Here is an 18,547-nt window from a genome sequence, read left to right on the forward strand (position 1 = left end):
AAATCCTATTGATTTTATTTTTAATTGGAAATACAAAACGATCTGAATATAGCATAGATTACTGCTTCAAGAAAAGCACCCAGATTTTAGATTTTATTGATGACTCAGCTTTAGAAAGGAAAAAAGAATTGGTGAAACTGCTGCCTTGCTTTGACTATAATTTATGCTTAACTTTGTATTATAGAGAATTCCAGAGGCAGAAAATAGATAGACTAATATAATGAACCCTGTATAACTATCTCCTATCTTCAGAAATTGGCAGCTCATGGGGGTGATAGATAAAAAGTGCGTGATCGCTTCATGTTTCTGCTGCCAGACCTAAAGTAGAGGACAGTTGGGAATGTATGAACAAGAGGTTTGGTGATTAAGACAATGTGGGTGCTTTTGAGTCAGGCACAAATTTAAACTCTGCTTCTGCTATTTGTGTCACTCATATATCCTGAAAAGTTCATTCACTGTGCTTGTTTTTTTCTCTGTAAGATGTGTGTGGTAAAATACTCCTGGAGTTTTCTTTAGAATTATATAAAAAAGACATGTTAACCAATCTACATGACACTTAACCCATAGCAGTTATTATTAATAAACACAAAATACTGGAAACTTTTTCTTGATATAAAGACAAATTTAAAACATTTTGTAGACTTTGATTTCTTTTTAACTTTAAGAAAATGCATGACATACATATCAATCAGGAAAGGCCCAGAGTCCACTTTTTGTTCATTAAGGTACATTTGAGGAACCATGACATAATGAAGGACAGGGTTGCAGTCACATTAACTTTGGCACTCATTGGTTATATTTAACTTCTCTGTATTTGATATTCCCTGTGTCTAAAAGGGAATTGTGACAGCATAATGTTACTGTCAACATAATATAACAATGGATGTAATGTGCCTGGTGTAGAGAAGGGTCTCAGACATGGCTATCCTTATCATCCCATTTACAATTAGGAACATCCAATCAGGAGTTGACATTTTTGCTAATAAGCAAATACTGCTACCTTCAAGTTTTCAAATTAACTTATCTAGTGGTATGTAAATAATTGTTAGATAAGCACTTACCTAATGAGACTCAAATGCACATTTGTGACCAGCTGTCTGTGCAAATGCAGGAACTTAGAGTTGCCAGACCTGCCAGATGAATGATAGCATTTATGAGCTGGGAAGATAGCTCAGTAGAATAAGTGCCTGCCTGGCAAGCGCAGGGTCTTGAGTTCAATCCCCGATACCGGAAAAAAAAAAAAGAATGATAGCATTTTTTTTTCAGTCTGCTGTTTACAAAGCATTGTAGTAAGTGCTGCAGAAGATGTCATTTTTTTTTTTTTGGTGGAACCAGGGATTGAACTCAGACCCTTGCACTTGCCAGGGAAGCATTTATTCTACTGAGCCATCTCCCTGGCCCCAAAATGTCATCTTTTAAAGAGTTATGTGTGTATTTGTGTGTGAGAGAAAGAGAAAGGTATTATAAGACAGTAGATCACAAGTGTGGACCAGCTAAATGGTAGTGATGTAAGCACTTTCAGAGTTTGGGGACAGAAATTGTAGCCCTTTAGTCAATAGAGTCCAAATTTGAGACAGTTTCACCAGGGAGAGAAAATTTTAAGTTTTACCTTGGAGGATAAATAAGATTTTAATAAACATCTTCCAATTGCCCTGCCCCCCACTCATCCTGTTTTAATTAGAGTTTTGGACCACCCCATACCTTTGAATTCCAAATGCATTATCAGTGCCAATGAACCAAAGAACAGAGCACTGGTCTCAGTGTGTCTATGAGACAACTAAAGAGTTGAGGTGTTTCTGCCACCTTTTGAAAAGAACTTAGCATTCTTCATATTGAAATGTTCGATACAAGCATCCTATTATCTTACAAACAACTCATATATGGTGAATCTTGAAATCTTTTCGTCCATGAAAACACAGTATACTTTTGACAAATGGCAGTAACTTTTCAGAAATAGCTCCCTACCTCCATTTGAAAATGGACATAGAAATCTTACAGATAAACCGTGTGTTCCGGAGCTGGGCAGATAGCTCAGTAGAAGGGCCTGAGTTCAATCTCCGGTTCCACAAAAAAAGAAAAACAAACAAACAAAAAACACAACCATGTGTTCCATTGGTTCTGCTGTCTTTGGATATATGCCTGTTGAGAAGGACTTTTGTTTTAGTTATAAGCAAAGAAAGGTATTATAGCTTTCTGACTATAAAGTATGATATGAATTTTCATATTTAAGTTACAAAGCTTTGCTATTCAGGGCCACCATGGCTAAAACAGCTCTCTTCCCAAGCCCTAAAATATATAGAAATGATCAACCCCCTCAGGTCCTTGACTTTGCTACAAAGATTGGATTATTTTATGTGTTCTTAGGATGACATCATCACTTTTTGGGTACCTTAACTAAATGTTTTAATATAACTAGTCAAGTGCATGTATTAAACTATTTTAATATTGCCTGACAGGAAAGATCTAAGTATTTCATATATTAATGTCACAGAATTTGCCCATGAGAATGAGGAAAGAAAAGCAATTGCTAATATATATTTCTTTTTTTTTTTTTGCTAATATATATTTCTAAGTGATTTCTTGGGTTTTTTTCCTCTAGCAGTCCAAGGGACTGTGGCTCTTATTAATAACCCTTTTGTATCACATATTTAGAACTTTTGATCCCTGTTAATGGATAATCCCTACTTACTCTGATAATACCTCCTGACAGCATTGTTATAAATTAAGATGTCCATCTTGCTCACTTTTCTTTATTGTTTACACATTTAGCTTCTAGCAAAATACATGTTTTAAACAGAATAGGACATTTGTCTTCCTACAGTAGCAGCTAGAATTTCCTTATATCGTTGAAATCACCCTATTAAGTCATACCTGGGCTGTGCAGAAAGCTTCCATTCTTGGGCCTCCAGACATTTTTATTTTGCACTGCCTATATATGTAGATAGTAAGGAAGTTAAGAATAGCATGAGAAGTACATGGTTCCTGAAAGAAAGCCAGAGTGAGACTCTACACATGTCAGCAGTTCATACATGCTGCTGGAAAGGCTGAGGCAGGACAAGGAAGTTCCTTTGTTCCTGATATTTTCATTTACTAAATTAATCACTCGAATCAAAAAATATGAAAAGGGCCTTGCAGTGAATTCCGAGCTCAGCTAGTTACTAGCTTTATAACTTTGAGGAAATTAACCTTTATTACTTCCTTGAAAGAATTGTTGATAGAGGATTAAGACAATCCTGGTGAACTCAGAGCCTGGCGCTAAGTACTAATTAAAATGAATACTGCTGTAATGGTTACCAGGCTAGGCAAGATTAAGCTCATGGACGTTGCTGAAAGGGTTGATTCTGAAAGTTTCCCTTACAGTGGAAGCATAGCTTCTGTGCTCTGTGATTACAATGGTAGTATCTCATACGATAGAATTTAGTCCAGTATTGTGGCCTTCCCCTATACACAGCTCTTTTTTATATGCGGCCATTTTGGTCTACCTACTCATTGTACATGACTGTTCCTCTAAAAAACATAAATATAGGACTTCTTAAACATTCCCTCTTAGAAACTGAGGCCTTATTCTTGGTAATACCCAATCAGAACGATTAACATAATACATAGTTCTTAAATGTTGGGCTTGATAATGACTTTCCCACAATTGCTATTTTGGGTCCTTTCTTACTAGCCTGAGGAAATGACAAGATTGAGAAGCATGAACAGACAACTCCAGATAAATGTTGACTGTACACTGAAAGAAGTTGATCTCCTTCAATCTAGAGGTATAGAATTGATTATTTGATAAAACCTAAGTAATAGTGTGATGTTTTAAGCTGCTTAAATAGCAATAATGGTGGTTTTATAGATTTAAGAAATAGTTTTTGTCTGGTATAAGATTACAATCCTGGTGAAAAGATTTCCTCTATCCCATGGTCATGGATCAGATTTGGGGGATCAAACCATAGTTTCCCTCTGGCAGTTTAATCATTAAGTTCCTATCACTTAGAGTGACTTATGTTATTTTGAATTTATCCTTTATCCATTATATTATGTGATACTCAACTAAAATATCTGTAAAAAAACAATAAGGATGCCAACTCAGAAGACTGAGCGTCTTAGTGTTAGGCTTTTGGGTTCCTTATAGGAGTATACTACAGTAGCAGCTCTCTTATCTTTCATTTACCTAGTTCACCAAATTAAAGATGGCCTTCATTTCCTCTGGACAAAAGACTGATGTTCAGAGCTATTGCACATTCTTGACCAGTCAGTAAGCAGCAGTCTAGAATGCCCTCTGTTCCCACTGGTTTTGTACTTCCCATTGGTTGAGTTCTCTGCTTCCCATGCGTGAGGGGTGTCCATAGCACTTTTTATATCAGTTACTTTATTTTTCCCAGTAGCATTTCATAACTTGATATGAATTCAGGAGAAAGCTTCTCTTCATGTAAAAAAATAGAGGCTTTTTAAGATTCAAAGGCAAAGCACTGAGAGGGACTATGAATTAGGGGTGAAAACAACTGAAAAAAGTTGGCATCATAAAAATCTAAAAGGATTCTGTGCTCAGTATCCTTTCTTCATTCTAAGGAAATAAAAATAAAATTACTAGGCAAGAAAAGCAGTTCCTAATAGATATTTGCAAGTGATTTTGTTGTTGTTATTCTCCTAGCACTCCTACATATTGTGGCTCTTATTAATAAGAGTAAACCAGGTCCTGTGGCCTGTTTTTATAAATAAAAGTTTTAATGAAACAAAAGCCAGGTCCATTCATTTACTTGTCTGTAGCTGCTTTTGTGCTTCAAGGGGACAGTTGCATGCTTACAAAAGAGATTGTATTACAGGTCCACAAAGTCTAAAATATTTATTATCTGGCCCGTGACAGAGAGAGCTTGCTGACCCCTGGTTTAGGTCACCATGAGAATGTTTTATGTAAGACAGTATGGAATTGCTCTCAAAGAAAAGGTCTCTTACTGTTTGCTTACATTAACGTTGGAATGTGTAATGGTCCTTAATTTTGCATTTTAATCAGCTCCCCTTGCCATTCTTAATTATGATAGCTAAGAGAGTGCCTACAGTATTTTAAGAGTATATATATATATCACAAAACCTCAATAATATAGCATCTCATTGCTATATTTAGGCATGATTAAATAGTAGATGAGATGAACCCAGAGATATGGAACTGTCTGAATAATAAAGAAAAATTGGAATGTGCTTGTTGCACTATCGAGGCAGGTACCCTTAAAAATTATTTTCAGAAGCTTAATAACTGTATACCCTATTAGCTTTAAGCAGTGAAAGAATTACTACACATAATGTGGGGGTTATATAAGCTATTGCTACGATATTACAGAAGACTGCATCAGTTTATTTTTTTTACTTGTGTGGTCTTTGCAGCAAAACAAGAGACCCTAATCAAACATTTGGTTGTGATATTTCTAGTAAGCCTTAAGTGATCTGGAAATTAGAACATCAGCTATAACTTAAGTAATCGAAGAAATAGATATGCAGCATCTTACAATGTAAAAATATATTAAGTGGCATTATTAATTTTTTGAGTTATCATAGGACTTGTTTTCAGAAATTCCCTTAGTAAAACATTTGTAGTTGCAAAAAGCTGTGTTGAGTCTGTTCTGGGCAATGACCTTACAATGAACGTTTTTTGACAGTGAAGCATTTTATCTACTATTTTATATTAAATTATACATATCCATACTCCAGAAATCTTTCTATGCCGAGTTTTTAGCATAAACTTTTAAGGTAGAAACCAAATCTGAACTTTATATTTTGGGGGGAGGACAGCATTTAGACTTAGATAACAAGCAACTTAATTGTTAGTTTTGGTAGGGAAAATAGTTATTGGGAAGAAGTATAGAAATGAAAAGATCCAATACAGTTACTGTTGGTACTGTGCAGCATTCTCTCAAGAAGCACGGGCACGGGTAGAAAGCTTAACTAGAAGTGTGTAGAGCAAGCAGAATATAGAGATGATTTCACAGAAGGGGAGGTAGGACACAAAACTGGCACTAGATAACAACAGACCTGGGCAGCAATACAGTAGAAGATATGGCTGCAATACAAATACTAACCCAGGGAGTAGACATTTTAAGAGGTAATAATTTTGTGGCAAAACATTCTCAGGGACTATTCTATGCTAGAATTAGAAACGTATCTTTTATCCTTGGCAAATCGGCAGATACAGTTTAACATAGAATTTAAGATTCTCCTTTTTCTTCAAAACAGGAATTTATGAAGTGCTGATACTTCACATTTATTCAGGTTGCTTAGGTATCTCAAGACATAACTTGATTAATCTTTGTACATTGGGCTTCTTCCATAGATGAGTTTATAATGGATTAAAGTTTAAGGTAAATTAAGAAAGACAAAGGAAGCTTTTATTCTTTGTCTTCTTTCTTATAGTTTGTTCATTAAATTAAACAAAACAAGCAGGTCAGCTATTCTTTTATTTCTCTTGATTTACCTCCTCAAATGGCCCACATGCTTAATCCTGCCTAAGGGAACTAGTCTACAATGAAAAATATTCCCATTGTAGATAAACACTGGTGTAGTTTTCTGGGGATTTTTTTTTCGCATTCTGATAAACAGTTTCATTTGGAGGAGGATTAGGATAATATGTTTGAAACCCTGGGAGACATTTTCCTTACAAGTTTTCTTTATGTATTTTCTTTTTGAGGAGTGCTAAATGCTTCATCATTTTTTTATAGGCAACTTTGATCCAAAAGCCATGAATAATTTTTATGACAACATAGAACCTGGCCCAATTGTACCACCGAAACCTTCTAAAAAAGGTGAGTAGGGACGTGCCACAAACATAGAATTAAATAACAGTATTCTCTGGGATCTCACATAATTATAAAAATGTCCAGGTTAGATGTTAATTAATATGGTAACTTTGCTTATGTTGGCTAAGTGAATGTCATGGAAGTGATAAGGAAATGTCTCCAAACTTTAACTTTTAGCAAAACAATGTGTTATGTAGTTTACTCAGCACTATTAAAATTGTTCCTTATAGAACTGAGAATCTTAAAGGTCTGATATTAGAATTGAAAATTAGATATGTGATAGATTATTTTTCAGGTAACAAGAGTCTGTGTGTACTCTAAAGATGAACCTAGTAATTAGATAGGGACTTGGGTGTTTTCTCATAAAGGACAAAAATAAATCTCTCATAATAGGCTTGGAAGAATTCAGATGCTAATTACATAGAAATGATTTAAAGACATCAAGTCTGTTTTCCCTGTTTTTATAAACCAAACTTTAATTGACATTAATTAATTTCAATTAAACTGAAATACTGAGTCACTGAATATAGGTTAACATTTCCTGCCTCTTATTGATAGCACATGTTTTATAATTCTCAAGACTCAAATAAAGTTTCCATTTCATATTTCATTCCTTTAAACACTTTAACCCATTCAAGATAATTTAATAATGAACACCTACTGTACAGTGGAGAATGCATTCCTTTTTTTCTCCATAATTTTATTGATAAACAAATAGCGATGAGACAGTTTCAAACCAAATTGGTAGGAGAACGCATTTCTTAAAATCTCCTCAGACTTATTTTTAAGTAGAGAATGTATAAATTCTAACTACATAACCCAACCCACTTATATAAATTTTGGTTAAACAGTTTTCCATGTATATTTAGTACAGTATTATTTAAAAAAAAAACAGGAATTCTTCGTTAATTAATTTTGAGAAAAAATAGCAGTGAGACATTTTCAAAAGAGGTTAGGTCAGTTACAATAATTAATACATTGCATATTATCTTCATAGTAGTTATTCATAGTATAAGATGCAGACATGATATCTTGTCTAAACACTATTACAAATTTTCTCATTGAACTAAGAGAAAGTAGCTGTGTATCTATCCTATTTTGTATATACAGATATATTTTTTTTCAATACAAAATGGTCCTTCACTTATATCCCCTTTTTTTCTTTTGTCAGATATGGGTATTCCATTGCATTTAAATATTGTAGGTGCATGAATTCAGCAAAATAATCCAATATAGTCCAGTAATCCATAATAGTGGTTTATCAGCAGAACTAGCAATGTCAGAAATTGTTGACTTGAGCCTTTTACAGCTCAGCATATTAATATGGCTTTACTTTTTAATACCTCATTTTTATACTTTTCTGCTAGATAGTTAAGACCAAGATAAAGCAAGACCTATATAACAAAAAATGTAGGGCCTGGGAGATACCTCATTAGAATAACTGCTTGCTTGGCAAGCACAGGGTCCTGAGTTCAATCCCTGGTACCACAAAAATAAATAAATGCAACTTTTACATCTGAGAAGGTCAGTCAAATCCCCTCAAGATTTACCCCGAAGAAACCCTGTACAGCACTTTGTAGATCCTCTGTCAGTGTCAGCCATGTGGATGAGTCATGGCCATTGCTTGGCCAATATGCTCTCTGTGAAAGCCTGAGAAAATGTTTTCTCTCAAGGTGACTCTCCATAGGCACACAGTAGAGTGTTTTTATATTTCATTTTGAGTTGTAACATAGGATCAGTTTTATTTATTTAATACTATTGTGGATATTTCATCAGGTCCACATTTGAAATAGCCAGTGATTTGTAAAATGCTACAAAGAACCATCTCAGTGGATGTGCCAAATTTGGCACTGTGCAAACACTAGGTGTAGCTTCACTTAAAAGTCACTGGGTTGCACAGAAATAAATATCTCTTTATACTTTGGGTTTATAAAGTATGAAGCTTTAAGCTTGGTTTTGCCTCAGTGTCTGCTAAAGAAGTGTCACCTACTAGAACTCCCATCAGGTGAACTTCATTTAAATGATTCAAGGGCTGTCATGGAAGAATTGTTCTGCTTAAAAGAGTGTATTAACAGTTGCTACCCTAGGAACAGAGAATAACATGATGAGAAATGGTGGACAGCATGTCCTTGGGTGGCACCTCGTTAGCATAAACTCTGAATGTGGCTGAAGGTGCTCATACAAAAACACTGGTATTATTTTTAAAGTTGTAGAAAGGAGTTGAGGACTATGTCAGACCACTGTAGGCAAAGCCAAGTTATTTATAATAGTTAAATTTAGGATTTGGTGATAATCTATAAAAGCTTTAAATGTTCTTATAAGACAGGAAGATGTAAAATTACTGATCTAAGGTAAAAACTAAAAGCAAACATGAGAATACAAATTATCACAACTAGATACCTGTTCTTTCAAGAGTTATATGTAAATATAATAACAAGTATAATCACAGTGTGACTCTGGCAGAGCAATAAAGAAATAGATCGTTGGAACAAAGTAGAGTCCAGATGTAGATACCCATGTATGCAAACAACCAATAAAGAAAGGAAAATCTTCAAGGGAGGAAGAATTGGATATCCATGAGGGAGAAAAAAACCCAAATTTTTATTTGCCTCACAAATATATAAAACTTTCAGGTTATATACCAAAGTAAAAAATCATAAAGCTTCTAGAAAAACACAGAATAGCTTTGCACCTTGGATGTATATTAAGTTTTTAGACGGGACGGGGAAAGCAATAAATTCAACTTATCTGCTGATCAAGAGACTATTAAGAAAATGAAAAGCCAAGCCACAGACTAGGAGAAAATATCCACAAGATAGGTATCTGATAAGCCACTGGTATTCTGAGATGTATATCTATATATAGAAACACTTGAGCAGGTGCTTTTACAGAGGAATGTGCATATAATGAAAAGGCATTCAAAAGGAACATTTCTTGAAGTAATAGAGGAGCCCAAATAGTTGTGGTTTTCTAGCAGCAGTGTTGCTGATATGCCATTCTGCTGTCACTGGGATCAGTAGGAGGGTCCTGTTTGCTTGCTCTCCTGCTTGGCTAGAATTATGCAAGGCTTGTATTAATATTCTATGATGTAGCCTCAGTAACATCAAGCTTTACCACTCTACAAATACTTTTATAATAAAAAGTCTCTTTTCCATGGCTCATTTAATTCAAATACAATGTGCTAAAGCCCATTATTGTATGGTCTCAGAGTTAGTTGTAATGGATCCAGCTACTACCAGTTTCTTGAAATACATATTGAGTGTTGAATATCTAGATGAGTTAGATAGATTCTTGATCCTAAGAAGCAAAAACATAACACCTTATCCCAAACACTGTGTTCTCTGTGTGTGCAATTTTAATAAAAGGTAAACTAGAAAGCCATGTAAAGCATAAATTCTATTTAAATAATGAATTTTTGTTTTCAAAATTTAGTTGCACTTTAATTTCATGATATTGGTTAAAATATAAAATGGTACTGTTAATAGATTTTTAAACCTCCACCTTTTTTTGTAAAAATTTTAAACAATGTAACCTGATTAAATTTTATAATTTGGAGAATATCACATATTTATAAAAAGATACTCAGTTTATGAAGTCAATTTTATTTTGTGAAGTACTTGAATCTCCTCATATTGTTTTTAAAACTTGGACTTTTCTAAAAGTATCCTAACATTAGAACCCGTTAAATGCTAATAACTGGTAGAACTGCTTTATTGGTTTGAATGTCTTGTGGCACAGATATATACTAGAAATCTAAACATCTAGGTCTGTGTGAATAAGTGTAATAATTATAGAATGGCAGAAAAACAAAACTGTGGATTAGACTTTGCATTTAGGCAATATTTGTGTGTGTGTGTGTGTGTGTGTGTGCATGCGTGCACACTTGCTGCACACTTGCATGCAGCTCCTCAGGTAACTTGGCAAATCTCCCTGTTCCCTCTTTGGAAACTCACATAGTGACAAGGGCAATGACTGTGGTGTTCTACGGCCTGAGGCTGCTCCTGGTCTTCTTGGTCACCTGACCTTATTCAGATCTAATCTATGCACCACTGAGGCAGAGGTGATAGGTTCAAATATTTGTATCTGTGGATTTATGAGGTTTTTATTAAGAGTCAGTGAGATGAAGCTATGTGATGACACAGAAGAACTTTACCTTCCTCTTTGGAGCATAAGAAGGTCTTTACTTTGCTCCTGTTTCCTCTGATAATGGGGTGTTCGAGTGCCTAAGCTGCCATGCTTCTAGTTGTGGAGCAGTGATTTCTCAAAGTGGGTTGTACCATGGAATTTCATCTGAGTTTAGAACTGGTCAGCAATGTGAGATCTTTCAAAAGAATGATCTTGTTTGCCTCTTTAGGGCAAGTAACATGGGGTCTGCCATTGTTCGCTTAATATAACATGCTGCTTGGTAGCAACCTATCAATTCATAGAAGCGGTATTTTAGCGTGATGTGGAGACACCTACTGTTCTTGTCCATGTTGCAGTGTCTGCCAGGCTTCAGCACACATAAGTAGTTGGAATTTATGAAAGGATTTGGGAGCACTTGTGGGTCCAGAATAGTATTACTTTGAATTGGTCCTGACTTTTCAAGTACTGTTACTTTTGCTTAAAATTTGTGGTTGTATTTTATCACTGTTATTTGTAGTAGTTATCCTTTTTTTAACCCCACAATTATCTTTTAGCTGTTGCTTAATTAAACAATCTCTGAAGTGTAATCTGCCAAATTTTGCTTTCACGTTGACATTCATTGTTGTCACTGAATTTGTACCCTTGTTCCACGGAAAAGTGGGAACCCGGGGGAAAGCAGGGCATTTGCTCCAAGTAATTGAAGAGGATGGAAAAAGTTGAAAAGCCCCCACTCTGCATAGATTGTAAACGCAGCATCAAATGCAGCGCTTGCCTCCCAGCAGACCTAAAATAGCACAAAGTAGTAAGAAAAGTGCGCTCAGCTGTGTAGCTTACGAGAGCTGTCCTTGTGAACCTGTTCCAGCTTGCTGAAGAATGACTTGATCCCTTCTTACTGGCTTTGCTTCTTCTTATGCAGACTCCTCAGACCCCTGCACAATTGAGAGAAAAGCCCGAAGAATTAGCGTGACCTCCAAAGTACAGGCAGATGTCCATGACACCCAGGCAGCAGCTGCAGATGGTTTGTACTTGTGTGTCCAGAGATCATGCAGAATGTCCAAAAGTATATGTTCACCTATGTAGTTATCAGACCTTGATATTTTTTATTTTCAAAAATTATTCTTTTCTTATCTAATCTAATGGAAATGTAATGTAAGCCACATATATGATTCGCAATATTCTGTAATCATACCAAAAAGAAAGGTGAAATTAATTGTACTATATAGTGAATATTTAATAATCCTCATTCTATACTAAATTTACAGAATTTGTTACAGTACAAAATTTATACATATATAGTATATCTTGATTTGAACTAACCACATTTATTTCAAATAAATCAGTAGCTACTAAAATTGATAAATCATCTCTAAGGAAACAGTACATTAAAAATAAGACCAAATAAATCAAATAAATATTTTAAAATGACCTAGAAGCTTGGAATTGTATAAACTTCTCACTGTTTCTTCACTGCTATACTATTTCTTCAACTTTATCCAGACATTCAGTTTCAGTGTAGTTCCTAACAATATATGTTTAGCTGGGCATGGTGGCACATACCTGTCACCCCAGCACTTGGGAGGCTGAGGCGGGAGGCTGAGGCAGGAGGACTCAGCCTGGGCTGCAAAGTGAGCTCACGGCCAGTCTGAGCTGCATAGCAAGACCCTGTCTTAAAACAACAACAACAAAAAAGTATGTTTGAGTTTGTGCAAGTATTCCACTGATTCTTATTTTTAAAATTTTCATTAGTACATGTTTGTAGTACATCACGATCACATTCACCGTGGGGAGTTGGTACATACTCGTAATACATCTCAATTCTTTTTTGTCCTAGGCTCCTTCCAACTCTTGGATGCCTTCCCATTTGTTAGAGTGCTTTTTCCACTTTTATCCTTCTATTCTTTTTTTCCATTCCCTTTCCCTTCCTCTATCTCCCATTCCCTTTCCAATTTGAAACAGGGCTCCCTGCTTATTATTTATTTTGTTCTTCATTAATTTGAGTTTCTCATACAAGAGAAAACAATATTTAAGCTTATGTATCTGATTTATTTCACTTAATGTTATGGTTTCAAAGTAAATCCATTTATTTACAAATGTCCCAATTTTATCCTGCTTTATTGCAGAGTAGTACTTCATTGTATATAAAAACTATATTTTCCTTATCTATTCTAAAAGATCCCATCCTAAGAACAAATGTATGAACAGGACATAATTTACATAGTTAAAAAAAGTCCAAACCCTTCCTCTTTTATCATATTTACCGTTTGGGGTAGGGAATGGTATTTTTCATTCATCTTGAAAATACTGTAGAAAAATTTAAATTTTTTAAAATACTGAGTCACATACTTGTGGGCAAATTGTCCTCTGCACTCTGTGGACAACATTGATTAAACTAAGTTGTTTATTTGTGACATTAATAAGGCATTTTCATGGAAAACTTAGACTATTAAAAGCCATTTAAAAACAATGTGAAACGTTTAATGTTTTAAATGTGCCATAAAAAAGGTTACATACCTATTAATCAGATGTGAACACAAGCCTTAAAATAATGCTTCTCTATGATGAAATGAGGAGTGTCTTTTTTAGCACCAAAATAATTCTAATCTTAGATGTCTTTTTTAAAAAAATGTTTTGGTAAATTACATCAGAAGGACTTATTATTCCAAATTAAATTGCTATACTATTAAACAGGTAGGAGTCCCAAGATATCCTGAATTAGTTATGTTTAGAAAAAAAAGTACTTTAGAGAACATTTTCATTGTAAGCATATGTGTTGCCATAATCCAGAGTTGAAGGCTACGTTTGGAATTAACATATAAAAAGACTGTAATGGCTAAGAGTTTAATATCTTTTCTTCCTCCATAGTAAATATTACTTCATGAAATAAAAAGTTTTCATGTATCTTTTAAATTCTGGAAACCAATATAAAGTTGCTGGACAGCTGTGGCCATTTTTCAAAACTATCCTATCTTAGAAAAGGATAAAACTGACTTCTGAGCCCCTGTTTATTCAAAACCAAGAGTAACAATATGTAATTTTTAAAAACTGTTAGGTTTTCGGGCATATTTTTCTTTTAAAAGACAAAGGCTGCTATATGAGAGAGGACCTTTCCTGGAAATGGCATAGTAAACATTTTTCCCATAACACAAGACTTCAACAATGTGCTTTTTCTTCTTCCATACAAGACAGAAAAGAGCACTGTACTAAATCTACATGTTGTGCAGTCATAAGTCAAAAGACATAGATGGGTCTTTTGCCTAGATGCTGAAAGCAGCAGTCAAAACAAGCCCACCTCCTGTTTATAGTCACAGGAATATGCTGAAGACCCCAATAATTTCCTGTAGGGTGTACAACTAAGATCGCCTTTCTGCTTATCAGGAGGTAAAGTTCAAGGTCTAAAACTCAGTTCTCTTTACCTGTTCAGGAATGTTTATACGAACCACTTGTCACGAAAAACAAATTGACAAGCCAGAAGTGAGTTAATTTTCAGTGGAAGGTATGCTTGGCCCAAGCAGCATCTGACAAAGCTTCTCTGCATCTGTCTCTTTTATCTGCTTGGAAAGGTTGCTTACCTTACATGTTCATCTTATTTCCAGTGCCTAGTGAATGTTTCCAGTGTTCTCTATGTGGATGCCTTCGGCCTCCTGCCTCTGCCAGGTTCTGGGTGAATTCCATCTGTAGGTCCTTAAACCCCACTGTCAACTGGGACCGTTTCTAAAAAGGAAGATTTACAAATTAATGCTAAGAGAAGAGCATTTTTGTACATAAGGTCAGAGAGAATGAGGACTTAAAAAAGGAATACAGGTTTTAGTGTCTGTCTGTATATTAATCCTGGAAATCAACATAAGGTTAATAGCCAGCTATAAACATTTTCAGAACTAATGAAGAACCTGTTATGCCTGTAAGGTAGAAAGGAATCAGAATAAAAGACAGTGTTTTGTAATTGAATGAACTTCAGCCTTTTGAAAACTGTATAGAGTGTCATCCTCTTTTCACCATTCTGTAGAAGACTTAGTATAAAACATGCATATTGTTCGAGTTGAAGGCCTCAAGGAAAATGGTACAGAGTTTATGAGTTATTTACTATGGTATGAATAGGATCGTAAATCATGAAGGTAGACTGAAATTGCAGGGAAAAACTTGAGATAGAATTGACATGCTGCAAGACTGGCTTTCATTTGGCTGGAATAAAACAACTGTTCACCATCTATTGGGAATGAGCTAGGAAAACAGTCTATTCTGGACTTCTTGTCATCGTATAGAAAAAAAAACTATTGAAAACCTTTTATTCAGTTATGCTTTTCCAGCAGGTATGTTTACAAATTGGCCTTAGATAGGGCAGGACATTTCCCCACTTGCCTTTTTGGGTAGTTTTTTTGGTTTAAATTATACTTTTTTTTTTTTTTTTTTTGCAGAACCAGGGATTGAACTCAGGCCCTTGTGCTTGCCAGGGAAGCACATATTCCACTGAGCCATCTCCCTGGCCCCTTAAATTATACTTGTAAAGTTTTTAATCCCCTTTCTCCTCTTCTTTCCTTTATTCTCACTCCCCTCAGAGCATCTATCTGCCTCCAAACCGAGTCCTCGGACCCAGGCCCGTGACGAAGACTTCGAAGGGGCACCGTGGAATTGTGACAGCTGCACCTTTCTCAACCACCCAGCGCTAAATCGCTGTGAACAGTGTGAGATGCCGCGGTACACTTGAATTCAGAAGAGCTGGCACCAGGTTGAAAGTGAAACTTGGAGCACCCGCCAGAAGAAAAGGAAGCCTCGGGAATCTCTTCATCTGCCCAGCCTTTTCATTTCTGATTCCATGGGGGGAGGAGGAGGAATGGCACTGTGGCCACTGTGCTCACAAAAGGAAAAAATGGGGAGGCCTTTCTTTTTTCCTTTAACTCGTTGCAGTGAGAGGTAGAAAGGGATACTTGAAATCAGGAAAGGCCTCGCTCCTGAAAGAATGTACACAGAGAAGTCAAGAGCTCTTCTGTGGAATCCCAGTCGTTAAAGTTACTGCTGAGTGGCCCTTATTTTTCAAAGTTGAACTTTGAATCGTGGTATGAAATGTTACCGTTTATGCAGGCAAACTGTGAATTCCAGAGCAGACTTATCTGATTGCATCTCTCTGGGAAACCAAGGCTCCCTGGGCTTCTTCCTGCTGCTTCCTCAGAAGAGAAGGATGGGAAAAAGCACCCTAAACACGTTTTCGTGGCAAAATAATAAGGGTATTTGTAATTGCTGCTTTTTTTCAGGGGTAGTTTCAAACACACATACACACAGATATTTTAAAATGTGATTTGTAGCAGTCAGGAATGAGGCAGATCCTGCCCTTTGTTGGAAGATACAATCAAAGGCAGTAAGATCCCTTTGGTTTGTACAGAGATTCATCAACCTGTATCGACACTGGTAACTGAGACCTAATTGTGCCACATAAGAAATACATCCTTAAGTTACTCTATGCTTTATTAGACCTTTGGTTTGAAAAGTACCCCTTACAAAATATGGTTTTATAAATGACATTCTCTTAAAACTGCGCTTTGCCAATAGCACAGTGAGTGTATGCCAAATGCGAGTCCATTCCAGAATTCATGTGGAAATCTTTAGCTCAGCTGTGGTTCTTAAGAAATATTTGTAGTCTATCAGACCTTCCCCGCCTCCTTAATTTTGTGATGAATTCATGGTGTTTACAGCACAGATAAGTACTTTGTGCCATAATCCTAATTTAGCTGAAAAAATATTAGCTATTCAATAAACGATTTATTTGCACATGTTTATAAGAACATGAGGGAAGAAGTAGTTAGCCATTATCACAAGGTTGTGCACTGCATTATTTGGGGAGCAAGAGAAGGCTGGTCAGGGTTACTGGGCTGGAGCTGTCCCTCAGCAGTGGAGTGCTTGCCTTGCACGCACAAAGCTAGGTTTGCTCTTGAGCCCCCTCCCCATACACCAGAGGAGTAAAGAGAGGTTTGAAACATTTTAAAGTTAATATAACTGTTCACAGAACAGAAATCATCTTTGTGCAGACAATTCAGGTAATAGTAAAGCACTATGAAACAAGTTAGTGTGACTCACTAGGGTATATCACTGAAAAATTAGTAACATTCAGATAAGCGTAGTTCAGAATTGGATTTTGGACACACACACACCCCCCACCTTGGTGAAGTTGGAACAGTAATAAAGGTAGTAGGTTTTCCCATGCTGAAGGGTTTAACCTGAGGTTATAACCTTAGAAATACCAGGTGCCCCCCTCATACACACACGTTCCTGTGTTGTCATTGCATTTTGACTTAGTGGTAAAATCTGACAGACCTGGAAGAACAAGCTGCACTTAATAACATAATGAAACCAAAGGTATATCTCATCATAGTTTTCCATCAAAATCATAACTTCACACACTGCCTACAGCTTTGAAAACATTTTTTTCATATGTGGAATAACTCCCCAAAATATATTCACTTGTTTCCCAAGGTAAGCATGGTTATGTTAATTACACTGATAAAACATCTTTTAATACAATAACTGGCAAAACTGTGAAAATAATGGTAAGAACAATAGATAGGCTTAAAAGCACGAACAGTGATCTTGAAAGGATTTTATAACACTGGTTTCTGTCAGTCTCTAATAACACAGTCCATTAGTCCTACTGTTCTGTAAGATGCCTTTGCCTTTGTGTGGTTTCATGTCTTGTTAGTGATGGTCAGCACCACTTGGTGTTAAGAAACAGTTTAGGGGAAAATATATACATACATATATATACTGCTTGGTGTTCTAGCTAAAAAAGGTTTACCAGTATTCATAGTGCTACGCTGAAGTGGTGGCAGTAAACTTGGCAGTTGTCAGTTGAAAATGAAAGTAGCATGTCTGAAAACAGTGTGATACAGTACTTCATTAAAACCATGTAGACGATTTAAAAACTTGCATGAAAATACACCAAGGTTAATAAGCTGTTATCATACAGTAGATGCATGGTGTCAGTCCTTTGATGATATCCCATCAATCCTTGCTTTCACCTGCCAGGAAGAATGAGCAGGCTGCTGGGTGTGGAGGGTGAAGCATGAAACATCAGAGACAGACTGTAAGGAGGCTTTTCAATCGTGCACAAATTTCATATTCCAACGTAGGCTACATTCAGTTTTGAAAAGTGAGCAAAAAACAATTTGGCATTGATAAATTTGATACATTTAACTGTGTCCCATGTAGAACGCTTCTTGCCTCTGACCAGTTTTAGTAAGAATTCACCCAGCTTTCAAGGTGCCTTTCTGAAAGGATCGCCTGGTTTGTTGGGTGTATGTAAACAGTTGGCATATGTATGAGGGTACAATGGGGTGATGCCCGGCTGCTGGGTTGCCCATGTCTTCAGCTAGCTGGTGCGCTCCATGGTTGTTGTAAGAGGCTTGTTTTTCTTAAAATATATCTGGTTTGATGTACCTGGTAACATACAGACCTGACTATACGTTTTACATTACATTATTTCACTGTTTATTGTAGACTGGGTTTTTAGAAAGCATGTTTGCCATTTTGTGTAAGTATTTTGCCCCTTAAATTTTGGAGTTCTTAAAAAGTTTAAAGTAACAGAGGAGCCAGAAGTTTTTTAAGCATTGTAAAATGTATTGAATTAATATTGATCTAGTTTGGGAGAGAGTAGAGGC

The 18,547-nt window shown here is 36.0% G+C and overlaps 1 protein-coding gene across 6 annotated transcripts in view; it reads left to right on the plus strand.

Annotated features, from left to right (window-relative positions):
- The window catches only part of Tab3 (TGF-beta activated kinase 1 and MAP3K7 binding protein 3), a 74,081-nt gene extending 56,197 nt beyond the window's left edge, over positions 1 to 17,884 (plus strand). For 5 of the 6 annotated variants that reach the window (XM_023715400.1, XM_023715399.1, XM_023715398.1 and 2 more), the window contains 4 exons: positions 3,671 to 3,764; positions 6,702 to 6,785; positions 11,821 to 11,922; positions 15,458 to 16,670. In XM_023715400.1, coding sequence (XP_023571168.1) covers positions 3,671 to 3,764; positions 6,702 to 6,785; positions 11,821 to 11,922; positions 15,458 to 15,606 — 429 coding nt within the window. In that variant the 3' untranslated portion in view covers positions 15,607 to 16,670. Of the gene's footprint in view, positions 1 to 3,670; positions 3,765 to 6,701; positions 6,786 to 11,820; positions 11,923 to 15,457 lie in introns of all 6 variants that reach the window. The other variant, XM_023715404.1, reaches the window with a different exon arrangement.
- Positions 17,885 to 18,547: the final 663 nt, after the last annotated feature.

The sequence above is a fragment of the Octodon degus genome, unplaced genomic scaffold (genome assembly GCF_000260255.1).
Source record: "Octodon degus isolate 3935 unplaced genomic scaffold, OctDeg1.0 scaffold00041, whole genome shotgun sequence".
Classification (NCBI taxonomy): Eukaryota; Metazoa; Chordata; class Mammalia; order Rodentia; family Octodontidae; genus Octodon; species Octodon degus.